Source organism: Malaya genurostris, chromosome 1 (genome assembly GCF_030247185.1).
Source record: "Malaya genurostris strain Urasoe2022 chromosome 1, Malgen_1.1, whole genome shotgun sequence".
Taxonomy (NCBI): domain Eukaryota; kingdom Metazoa; phylum Arthropoda; class Insecta; order Diptera; family Culicidae; genus Malaya; species Malaya genurostris.
Window position 1 is genome coordinate 83,736,783 of NC_080570.1, and position 12,855 is coordinate 83,749,637.

General features: G+C 37.5%; 1 protein-coding gene across 6 annotated transcripts in view; it reads right to left on the reverse strand.

The window, feature by feature from the left end:
• The window catches only part of LOC131440647 (neuroendocrine convertase 2), a 457,599-nt gene that overhangs the window by 108,789 nt on the left and 335,955 nt on the right, over positions 1–12,855 (reverse strand). For all 6 annotated transcript variants that reach the window (XM_058612109.1, XM_058612115.1, XM_058612110.1 and 3 more), the window contains exon 8: positions 10,244–10,344. In XM_058612109.1, the coding sequence (XP_058468092.1) occupies positions 10,244–10,344 (101 nt within the window). The remainder of the gene's footprint in view (positions 1–10,243; positions 10,345–12,855) is intronic.

The following is a 12,855-nucleotide window of genomic DNA, read 5'->3' on the forward strand; positions in this document are numbered from 1 at the left end:
AGATGCGCCTTGTTGTACATTGGTTGCAGTTGCTATTTGGTTGGAGGGTAAATTGTTAACTGCAGCTGGTGTACTTCGTTCTATAGGGGATACTGATGGTTCTGTTGAAGGGCATGCTTCATTGTTATCGGTGGCTGTCACAGGTGTACTGGGATTGCTTGGGGTTGGTGCGAAGGAAGCACCTTTGTCCTTTGGTGTAGTTGTCTCCTTGTCCAGTTTATCACATGGCTCACCGTAGTGAAAAGCGTTTTGGCAATAAGGACATGTGGCCATCTGATTGTCATAGGTAACAAGTGATTTGCACGATATTCTTGTATCTGGATCGAAAGTCACATAAGAAGGTATAGGCCTCTTCAAGCGCATGCGTAACAAACAGACGCCATTTAGAATACCAGGGAAAAGGTTCTTCCACTTTTCTTTTTCGATAGAGAGAATCTCTGCGTATTGGGACATAGTTTTGCGAATATAAGGATCGATGACGCTTGAGGGAGGATCATGCACACGCACTTCTATAGCACTATCTTCCATATATACTGGAATGTTGTACTTAATGTTTTCGTGCTCCACATAGTACACATTGTTATTGTCTTTTGCGAAATGAATTGCATCCAACTCTTTATAAAACTGGATGTAAACAACATTATTTGTCTTATTGCATGGAAGTAAATGCACACGTTTAATGTCAAGATGCATTTGCTCCTTAAGTAAACCTTCAAGTTCTCGTATCGAAGATCGAATTTTGTTCGTTTGGTTCATTCATTTCGAGATTGTTCTATTGTTCACTACACAATACTGTACTTGGTTTCTTCCATCCCGAACGTAAGCGGTTTTGTTCTATCCACTGACTTGGATGAGATGTGAAAGCGAATTGATGTGAAATTTTTGAATTTTGTTTGAAAGCGATTTCCGGTTTCGGAGTAAAGGGGTAAAATGTGCAAAAAAAATGAAAATATGTGTACTAATTTTGCTTATTATATATTATATATATCAGGCCCGTGCGCAGGAATCATCCACGGGGGGGGTGGTGGGGGGGGGGGGGGTTCAAGGGGAGAGGTGGGTGTCCAAAAGGCGAAAAGGCGCCTCATCCACTATATTGACAAAGTAAAACGAATTCTGACAGGCTCGTGCGCAGAAATCATTAAAGGGGGGGGGGGCAATTTTGTCGAACATTTTTGATGTGGAACACATCTTTATTAGGGGTGCAAATCACAAACTACACGTAGAAAAGTGGTCAGGTTTTAAACACTTACAGCTCAGTCTATTTTGTATCAATTATTAATATTATGTCACCATTTGATTGAAAATATTTCTACGCATTGATTTGAATGTTCATAACCATGTATTTTTAATTGTACATCATTGAAATGTTGATTAATAGCTAGCAGAATCCTATTTTACTGCAAAAAATCTCCGGCATAGTGGATTTCCCTGCCATAGTCGACGGTTTTGAAGGAGTAAGCGATATATCAAAGGGAAAGCATTGCTCTGATTGGTCAATCGATGCTAAAGCGAAGCTGTTGGAAGCACGCGAATCTATAAATAGAAGCAAAATTATAGCTAACGTTTCAGTCCTACGAGTACCATGCTAGAGGTAGGTTGTTGCTAGACAGCAAGACAAAAAGTGCCATAAAACGATTTGAAGCTTTAATTGGCATGCTCTGATCTTGTGTCATGCAAGTTCGGATGAAATTCCATGTTATGTCGTTTCACCTGAGAAATTGACAACTACCCCAGGGTAAATTTGGAGTGCATAAGATTAATTTCCAATTTATATAAGATGAACTCGATTGATAATAAGAAAAAGTTTATCGCTTCAACCGAAATCGCAGAATGGTTTTAATGGTAGAGAAACGCTATAAAAATAACTGCTTGCATATAAAACTTGAACACAAGCTTTGCGAAGGGAAGCTTAAATATCGATATCCGTATCGTGTACAAACATATATTTGCATACATTTGGGCTATTGGTGTAATTTCGTCGGTTACAAAACAAATACAAATCACGACAAATAAAGTCTATATTCTGGGTACGCGTGTTCGGTTTTGGTTCAATCTAAGCAGACTATCGTACATTTGCGAATTCAAAAGTGTGACGATTTTTTTTCAAATAAAATTTTATTGGGCTCATTTGCTTTAGCTTAACGTGGCCGATTGTCTTGTTGATTGAGAGAGAGAAAGGGATGCCGTATTACGGGGTGGCATACTCCCCTAAAGTTAGTAAGGGGACATAGGGAGGGTGGGACCTACACAGTATTGAATTGAAATTTAAATACATCATTTGTTTGTGGCATACGTTCGATGAATCTTCATGTTCTTCAGCTTGTAGCAATGAAGAGATTATTCTGGATTGGGATGCTTTGTTGTTGTGTCGTTTTTGGGTAGCTTCCAGCAACTCAGTCAGGTCAAGGCAGGTGAATGCTCCGAATCATCGTTTATACAGGCCATACTGTCAGCAACGTAAAAAAAGTGTGACGATTGATTCAACTGTTTGATTGTAGATAAAACCACCAACCCCCCCGCCCCTCCTGCGCACGGGCCTGATATATATTCGTTGAATTAAAACTACCACTCAAACTGTTTAGCGACCGAAAAGACAGGAATGTAAATATAATGGAATTGAATAAACCTGCCAAATTGAGCTATTGTCAAGGCAGGCTATAGCCGTATTAAATTATTTTCATTATTTATTATTTTAAATAAATTCATGCATATGTTTCACATTAGTGTCTTTTTTCAGAATTTACAAACCTCAGTAGTTTATTGTACCGATTTATAATAGTATAATATTAACATCGTGTATTAAGTAGAGTTAGGATAAATTAATATTGTTTATCTATTCGATGAACTAATAATTAATTATTAAACCGAACGTGTAGCTGTAATCTGAGACTGAATTGGTCTGGACTATTCATAAATTCAATATACACGAGAAGAAATTATATTTAAGAAGAATTTATATTTAACAATGCGTATGATGGGTCACAATGTATTGCTGCTATATTTGGTTCGAAAAAATAGATGCTATGTTTCATAGAATATAGAGCTACTCTAAATGTACATAAAAATAATCCAGTTGAGATGACGCGAAATAAAACTTTTGAGTTCGCTCATTTATTACAGAAGGTAGTTGGAGCATTATTAAATAAAGTCATATAAAACATTACTGCTACGACAACGATAAAAACACAATTTTTCTCAAAATATGGAAGATATTTTTAACATGGCGTAATTTTAAATAATAAAAGATTATTCTGCTTGTAATTATTGGCCTACATCACTACACATGCAAAACACGTCATTTTTTAGATGTAATATCTTTTGAAAAATGATTGCGAAAATTCAACCTCCTCTTAATTTTTCGTCATCCTTAGGTATCGACTGACTGCCATATTTGAATAAATTATTTTTTGTAAAAATATCTTCCAAATGTTATATTATCGCAAAAAAATCCTTCCGGAATAGGTAATTTAATGTGATTAGCTTCAAAATGATGCAACACCCAACATCGGTTAAATCCAAAAACTTTCTTTGGTGGGTCATATATGAAGTGAAGAAAATACCTCTGTTACTCTAGCAAAGGGTGACTTCTCACTCCGAAATGGACTTCAAAGAATACACTAGAACTTGTCGATTTATCACCCGAAGAAATTAGTACGCTATCGAATTCGACGCTCATGAGACGGTAAAGGCATTTGAAATTTCTTGGGAGCCCAAATCTGACATCCTTCGTTTTGACTCAAATATTCGTCACCACTCCAGCGCTCACACCAAACGCTCTATCCTCTCGGCGATATCTCAACTGTTCGACCCATTGTGGTTGATTTCTCCAAGTATCTTGATAATGCAGCGTTTATAGATGTTCCCGTGTGCTTGGGATGATGATGTGCCAAGTGATATTGCGATGTCTTGGGAAAGGTTTGCAACACAGCTACCAAAGATTGCAAACTTCAGTGTCAGCCGCTACGCCTTTATTCCAAACGCAATATTCCAGCTTCATACATTCTGCGACGCATCGGCGTATGGTGCGTGTACTTATGTTAGATGCATAAATTCTTCAGAGCAGATTCATGTACAACTCCTTGCGTCCGAATCCCGAGTAGCTCCGTTAAAAAGGATCACACTTCCTCGTCTAGAATTATGAGCCGCCGATATTGGCACCAAATTATATGCTTGCATCGTGGAGGCTCTACAAATCCCTGTCGCTGGCTCATATTTTTGGTCGGATGCTACCGTTACCATGCAGTGGCTACGTGCTCCTCTGGAAACCTTCATAGCCAACCGAGTATCCGAAATCCAATGTTTGACTCATGGTGCCCCTTGTAAACATGTTGCAGGAACAGACAATCCGGCAGATTCGCTATCCCGCGGAATACATGTTGACGACGTTTTGATCAGAGATTTGTGGAGGCAGGGTAGAGAATGGTTATCTTCTCCTGATGCGAATTGGCCTACAACTAAGTTACCTGAGTACCCCCGAAAACGGAAGGGAACGAAGAAAAGTGATCGCTGCTGTAACAAGAGTTAATGTCTCAGCTGATACCGCGAACCCAATTTTTGATAGGTCTTCTTCATACGAACGTTTACCAAGATTGACTGCTTATGCGCTGCGATTTATCACCAACGTTAAACATATTCCATGAGGAGATTCGGAATTTACAGTACAGTAAGGCTATTGGAAGGCATTAATCAATCCGCCGTTTTTCTCCATTTCTAGACCCTGAAGGAATAGTTTGTGTAGAAGGGAGACTAAAACTTTGAGATCAGCCATTCCTAATCAAACATCCAGCTCTATTGCCTAGCAATCATCCTCTAACACTCCTAATTGCCAAATCATACCACATAGTTTTGCGATTCTTTATGACGATTTAAATTTTGAAAAAAATGTACCGGTGTGAGTGAGTGACATTATTTTTACATTTTTGAAGCATATCACCCTGTTATTCCGGAGCCGGAATTCGGATCCAAATGAAATTTTGGAACTTTGTATTGGACCGTGAGACCATTCATTTGATCTAAGTTTGGGGAAATCGATTTAGCCATCTCCGAAAAAAGTGAGTGACATTATTTTCACATTGTTTATGAGTATACCCCTGTAATTCCGGAACCGGAAGTCGGATCTAAATGAAATTTAGGAACTTTGTATGGAACCGTGAGACCTTTCATTTGAATTTAAGTTTGTGATAATCGGTTCAGCCATCTCTGAGAAAAGTGAGTTACATTATTTTCACATTGTTAATGCATTTTTTTTCACATTTTCGGTGCATATCACCCTGTAATTCTGGAAGCGGAGGTCGAATTTAAATTATATTCAGGAACTTTCCATGAGACTATGAGACCTTAAATTTGAATCTAAGTTTGTGAAAATCGGTTTAGCCATCTCCGAGAAAAGTGATTGACATTATTTTCTCATGTTTGTTGCACATACCCTGTGATTCCGGATACGGAAGTCGGATCGAAATCATATTCTGGAACTTTGTCTGGGACTATGAGTTCTTTCATTTGGATGTAAGTTTGTGAAAATCGGTTCCGCCATCTCCGAGAAAAGTGAGTGACATTATTTTCACTTTTTTGGTGCATATCACCCTGTAATTCGAGTCGGAAGTCAGATCCAAATGAAATTTAGGAAGTTTGTATGGGACCGTTAGACCTTCCATTTGAATCTAGGTGTGTAAAAATCGGTTTAGCCATCTCTGAGGAAAGTGAGTGACATTATTTTCATATTTTAAATGCATTGAAATTTATGAACTAAAAAAACCTTTTCAATTTGTAAACAGTTGTGTCAAGTTAATAAGAATATTTCTGCATTTTATATCGTCGCACTAAATGGTTAAACACATTTTACTCTATAAATCTGGAAACGAAAGTCGGATTTGGATGAAATTGAACTGCAATCTATGGGACTATAGGAACTTTTAATTTAGCCCAAATTTGTGGGAATCGATCAAATCATCTCTGAGAAAATTGAGTGAGTCTTGTTTTAGAGTTTCGACCACTATTTCCGGTACTTCTGGAACCGGGAACTTGGAACAAGTATAGCCGAAATCGGTTGAGCCAAATCTATAAGAATTTTATCCTTTTTTGAGTCGTCGCTCCAAATGGCGGTCTACAATTTTAAACTCCCTTTTACCTATGAAAGCCTGATGAAATTCAATAGCAACCTGTGGGAATATGAGATTTTTTATTCAATGAGCGACATTATTTGACATACACATACACACACTGACATTGCTCAGCTCGATGAACTGTGTCGAATGATGTAGAACACTTAAAACTTTTCCAAGTGATTGTATAAACTTTCTGTATGAGAAAGGAATTAAGTGTGAGTCCTTCGAGTGTAAGTAGTTTGAAAATTCGCAAGATTTTTTTTAGTTACAATGTTTTACTATGATGCAAAATGTATTGTGATTTTGATTTAAATTAATCTGTCAAATATACCCGTTTTGTTAGCCTCACAAATCCTCACCAATGGTTTTAACAACCATTGAACTTCTACGCAATTTTTCTGATATAAATGTTCATTTTTTCATGGTAAGAGTCCTAATGATGTATTAGAAAATTTGAGAAAATCTCCAACTAATATTTAAAATAATAATTCTCTTGTATCTAAATGTGAAAGCCAAGATGGCTGCGTGGCACAAAGCCAAGATGGCCGAAGCGACGCCAGCTGAGTCGGCCGCTGACCCGCCGTCGGAAGCGGTGACCTCTTGCATACAAACCTGTAATTGCATCGTTTGCCCGGTATACTCGAAGCTAGATTTCTTTGTTTTGGTTAGGTCTGAACGAACGGTAGCGAGTCTGAAACATTCCAAATAATTATATGTTTTTGATTTCGGGAGGGGCCAGAGCCCCTCGGGACCCCCTCTGGGTACGTGACTGTTTGTAGCTAATAGTCAACAAGTTTTCTTGGGAATTCCGTTCTAAGGTTCATGAATCAATCTTTATTCAAGAGTACAAGAATTTATCTTTATTCAAGCAGTCCAATTGTAGGTCAACAAAACGGGCGTTAACGCTATCCGTTGTATTCGCGACACTTCTGATTCTTGTCTTATCGCGAATATGTGATCCGTAGTAGCGCGGGCTCCATTAAATCCTGCTTGGTACGGCCCTACGAATTCCTTAGCTATTGGTGATAGACGACAAAGGATTTGGGAGAGTACCTTGTAGGCGGCCGTCAGCAATGTGATTGCGCGGCAATTGCAACAATCAATCTTATTGCCTTTTTTGTAGACGGGAATTACCACTCCATCCATTGTCGATGTTCTCACATATATCCGACAGATCAGGTGCTGGGAATTTGTCGTCGGCTGAGCGTGCATCCAGATTGATTCCTGTGCCGTTCTCTGTATCTTGTGCTTCACCATTTAGATGTTCGTGAGAAGGTTACCACTGGTATCTCTGCACATTTCGGCCTGTGGCGTGTAGCCTCTACGTGAGCGGTTCACCTTATCACAGAACTTCCGTGTGTCATTTGCGCGGTACAGCTTTTCCTTGTTCGAAAAAACGGTGTTCTATATGTTCTATCTTGGTGAAAAATATTCACATAACTTTTTACGTAACTATGAAGTGATAATTTTGTTTTTAATAAAGAAGAGAAATGATTTTTTAGAAAAAGATACCAGTTGTCAGGTCTGATCTTAGGTGCGAATGTCAAACCCCCTTGAAACAAATTGTTTATTTTTCGGAAGAACTGTTGTGCAATAAAAACTTCTCGTCAACGTGTAAATATATTTATGTGATGTACAGATGGTCGGGTAATCGATCAAAAAAAAAATTACCCGTTTCCGACCCGTACCCGAGTGAGCATTAAAATTTTTTACCCGTACCCGAGTGAGCAGTAAAATTATTTACCCGTATTCGATTGAAAATAAAAATTTTCACCCGTACCCGAAAAAAAAATTGAAAAATCAAAATGATTGAAATTGCGAATGTTAACATTTGCCTAAAAATACATCCCAGAGATTGAAATCGAACCAACCAACTATTCCCACCCATAAAATTGTTGATTTTAATTTGGCAATAATTATGGTTTCCGCTTTACCGGTATGTTAAAAAAGTCTGTTATATATTGCTCGAAGTTTCGATCACTGGTTATGATCTTTTTCAAGGGAAACTGTAAGTAAGTAACATTAAAACTGTATGTTAACTCACTATCTTATTGTTACTCGTCTAAAAATAGTATGCCATGAACAGTTGTTTACATAATAACACATGGATCAATAAGTCCCGAGACAAACCTTTTAGGGTGATACTATGGTTCCAACGTTTTTCCAATTTTTCAATACCATGTTTATAAAAAAAATTATCTTTCGCTTCAAAATAAGCTTCAGTTTCAGCGATGACCTCTTCATTTGAGCCAAATCTTTTTCCCTGGAGCATTTTTTTAAGATCAGCAAAGAGCCAGTAGTCACTGGGGGCTAAATCTGGCGAGTATGGGGGGTGGGGAAGCAGATCAAAGCCCAATTCGTTCAATTTCGCCATTGTTTTCATCGACTTGTGGCAGGGTGCATTTTGTTCCATCGAAAGCAATCGCGGCACCCACTTGGAAAAAAACCTTTTTCATGCTCAATTTTTCATGAAGGATAGTAAATACACTTCCATATGATATCTGTGTCGTCTCAGCAATCTCACGGAGCTTCACTTTACGATCTTTCATTATAAGTTTTGTCACTTCACTCACATTTTCCGGTGTAACGGCTTCCACAGGTCTACCCGAGCGTTCCGCGTCATTTGTGTCGGTACGACCACGTTTAAACTCAGCGAACCACCGACAAATCGGTACTTTTGATAGACAAGAGTCCGGATAACATTTTTCAATCCATTGTTTCGCTTGCACGGTGTTTTTACCCATTAAAAACAATGTTTTATTAAAACACGAAACTCGGTTTTTTCCATTTTTCAAACAAACTACAAAACGACTTTACTCCAACCTCGATAACTCAGCTGTTTCTGGTCGGATCGACTTAAAATTTTAACCCGTTTCAAGCAAAGTTTAGTACTCTAGAAAGACGTGGTTACTGGTTTACTACGAGCGCCATCTCTGCTTTAGTCTCGGGACTTATTGATCCATGTTTATGTAATTTTAATTACATTTCCTTTTTTATCGTTCATCCAGTGAAGCTGTTTGAGATTTATTGTATATCTTTATCTCTTGAATACCTTGAATAAATAAGACTTTATGACAACGATACTGGATCAGACTTTATTTAATTTTATTACAGAATGTAAACTGTAAAAATCTATCAGTGACTGAAGTCTTAGTAACCTTTCACTGAAAAATGATTAAAAAATTGTTTTGTGACAAAGAAATGTCTACGTAGATTTTCTAGTATTGGGGAAGGGGGTTATTGGAAATTCTACGAAAGTCTACTAGAGGAGAAAAGAGGAGAGGGGGTGGGATTAAATGTACCTGATTTTTGTCAACATGGTTTATGAACGGCCCCAAAAGTTTAAACACCTCAAAGAAGTCCCTATTTAAAATTTTTGATAAATCGAGTATGGGTAAGTGGTGCCGCCGTTAAATCCGACTTATACTAATAAAAATTTGCATGATCGATTCATATGTAAATACACTAATAAAAATTTGCATGATCGATTCATATGTAAATAGCACTTGAATTTAATATGCTTTTTCATTTCAATACATAACCAAAACGATTTGTTTCAAGATTTCAAGTGCAAATTCATTAAGATGTGAGATTAGATTATTTTTCACTTAGCTTGGATGTGTTTTTCCTTTGGATGTGATGTGGTTCGCCATTGAATCGAAATACATGGGTTAAACACTTCATTTTCTAGTGGGAATTAGTACAGCACAAATGTACGTGCAAAACACTTGAATTTGTCAACTCTGTTTCAATTGAAATCTATGTGGAAAACAATGTGACATTCATATGAAATGCATATAGAATCTAGAGGTAACGATAAATCTTATTGTTTTGATGTGCATTTCAGATAATCGTATCGTGATTTTCACTAAATATCAATAGTTTTTTACACTAATTTTATGAGTTAAGTGAATATTTTCATGAATTTCATGTGTTCTATCAGTAGTGACAGTTCAAATTCCTTACACATGATCCTAGCGTGCTAATTATTCTCAGTGTACATTACGTCAAAACTGGTACGCATTTTTTGCGTGAAAATACATAGTAGCACGAATTATGTCGTTTGCTATTATTCAAATGATTACCGATATCTTTATGGTTAATTAAACAGTATTACAAGTTATGTTTCAGAATCTTACTTTGCTTCCAATGCAAGGGCGAATACACCTGCCGCTTCTGGTGCAGCTGCACTGGTTCCAGAGTGAGTTGTAGTGCACTTTCCGTAAAGATCCGTAGTTGCCTGTGAAATAGATGTAGTTATCGAAATGATTACACGTATCGGATAAATGATATAATTATAACTAACTAACGATTATTACGATAACACTTCCGTTTTGGAAACAGTATAAAAATTTAAAAAAATGCCTTTCTCTATAGAAAGGTATTAGAATTGCTGAAGAAAAAAAAACCGATTTAAGGAAGGAGTCATGGAGACCCATTGTGTTAAATAAAATACGAATCAGGTCGACGAGATCGGAAAATATCTGTATGTGTGTGTGTGTGTGTTTTTCTTGCCGCGCTATTTTCTCAGAGATGGCTGAGCCGATCTGAACAAGTTTAAGCTCGTTTGAAAAGTACTGTTGCGCCCTTGATCCAGTCCAGTTTGAAGAAAGAAATAACTGTGAGTTCTGGTTCCGGAGATACAATGGTTTTTTACCGTGAAATTTTCTCAGAGATGGTTGAATGGATTTTAACAATCTTGAGCTCGTTTGAAAGCTACTTTTGGTCCATTGAACAAGTTCAAAAATCAAATGGCTGTGACATTTGGTTCTGGAGATATGATGGTATACGTGACGTAATCGATATACTTTTTTTACCACTCTAATATATATAAATGTTGCAATATTTTGGGATCACCTCTAATTGTTTAAAGCGGTTGGGCTCGAAAGTTTAAGCACTTCGAAAAAAGTCATCCCCTCCCCCCTTCTATCCTCCTATGGTGTTTTTCTAGATATAGGAAAAGTGACTATCGAACGGAGCCTCGGAGACCCATAGTGCCAATCGACTCAGCTCGACGAGATAGGAAAATGCCTGTGTGTATATGTGTGTGTGCGTGTGACAAAGTGGATTGTAAATTTTTGCCGCACAAGTTTCTTGGAGATGGCTAAACCGTTTTTAACAAGCCTAGGCTCGTTTTAAATTTTAAATGACTGCGACTTCGGGTTCCGTAGATATGATGGTATATTTGACGTAAGCGACAGAACACGTTGATTTTTAGCACTCTAATATCAAACGTAAGTTTATATCAAACTTGCTCTTAAAAAGCATTAAACCTCCTCATCTTCTGCATCAACAGATTAAAATCATCCAAATGATACGTTTTCCTTCAATCTAGTTCTATAGAAAATAAAACTAATTGAGCAATTGCCCGAGGAACGATTTCGTGGTAACATTACACGATAAATGGAAGTCGAAACTATTGAAACAGTTGTTGAATATGCGGCATATGCTAGCAATAAGCTCGTTATATCAATAATTCGTTCTAGCATAGGGAATCCGAAGAAAAAAATTGGATTGCAGAACCGATTTTCCCAACCTGACCCTCAGGTTCTATGGTCATACAAAAAATTACTCGTTTTGAGTACGATGCCAAATTCTACAAAACCTTCAAAGTTCGAATCTAAACAAGAAGCATTCTTATTTCATGTGAGTTGGTGGCCGTAAGAATCGACTTCGATTATACCGGTTCTCGGGTTCCGGTGCTGGAAGCACGTATAATAGTGAACCCACTTTGTTTTCTTAAGGATGACCAACGCTTGCAAAACATTGTTTCATTCTGTATGTTATATTAGTTAATGCACAAACAATTCTTTGGTATCTTTCAAGAATCGAAGAGAAACATTTTGAATAGAATACCACAATATTATACACGAGAAAGGCATCATTACACCACCAGGTGGATCAAAACAGGTTTTGGAACCGAGAACTTTGAACCAACATAGCCGAAGTCGGTTCGTTTAGTAAGTAGCTAATATAGCCTATAAATTAAATCAGTTTTGAGCCAAATGTAGAAGAATTTGAAATAAAGACAAATGAAAAATCTACTACAATCGTACTTCTGAAATAATCCAAAAAGACTTAATTGATATATTAATTTGCTTTTTAATTTTTTTTTATAATCTTCGGAACGGAATTCCCATGAAAACTTTTCGACTTTATTAGAGTATCTACTAGGCAATTGTTTGCGGTATTGTCCGATAACCGAGTGCAAGTGAAAAAAATATCGAATGCGGCTTCGCCACATCGTTTTGCTCGCGTGCTATCCGACCTCGCTACCATTCGTTCGCATTTAACTGAAGTAAAAAAATCTAGCTCAGAATAGACCGGGAAAACGAGGCGGTTACAGGTTTGTATGCAAGAGGCCGCTGCTTCCACCGGACCCATTCGGCGAAATGGCATTCGGCGCAACGACTTTCGGAGAAATGACCCGCTCCCACTTTCTATATGAGAAAGGCAATAAGTGTACTTTTATAGAAAAGCATCGTTATCATGATTTTGTAATACCACTTACAAGTAGGTACAAAATGAATAAAAGATTTACAAATGTACATAGTTTTCACCTGAAAAATATAAATTTAAATGTGGCAAACCTACGCGCTATACGAAATTGAACAAAGCACGTTGCAAATGGGGCAGAGCCGCACGTACCGACGCGTAGCAGTTTTGCATCGTCATGACACTCATCGCTCTATATATTGTGAAAATTGGTTTAACCGTTGCTGAGAAATCGAAGTTAGTTTCGTTTTTGGAG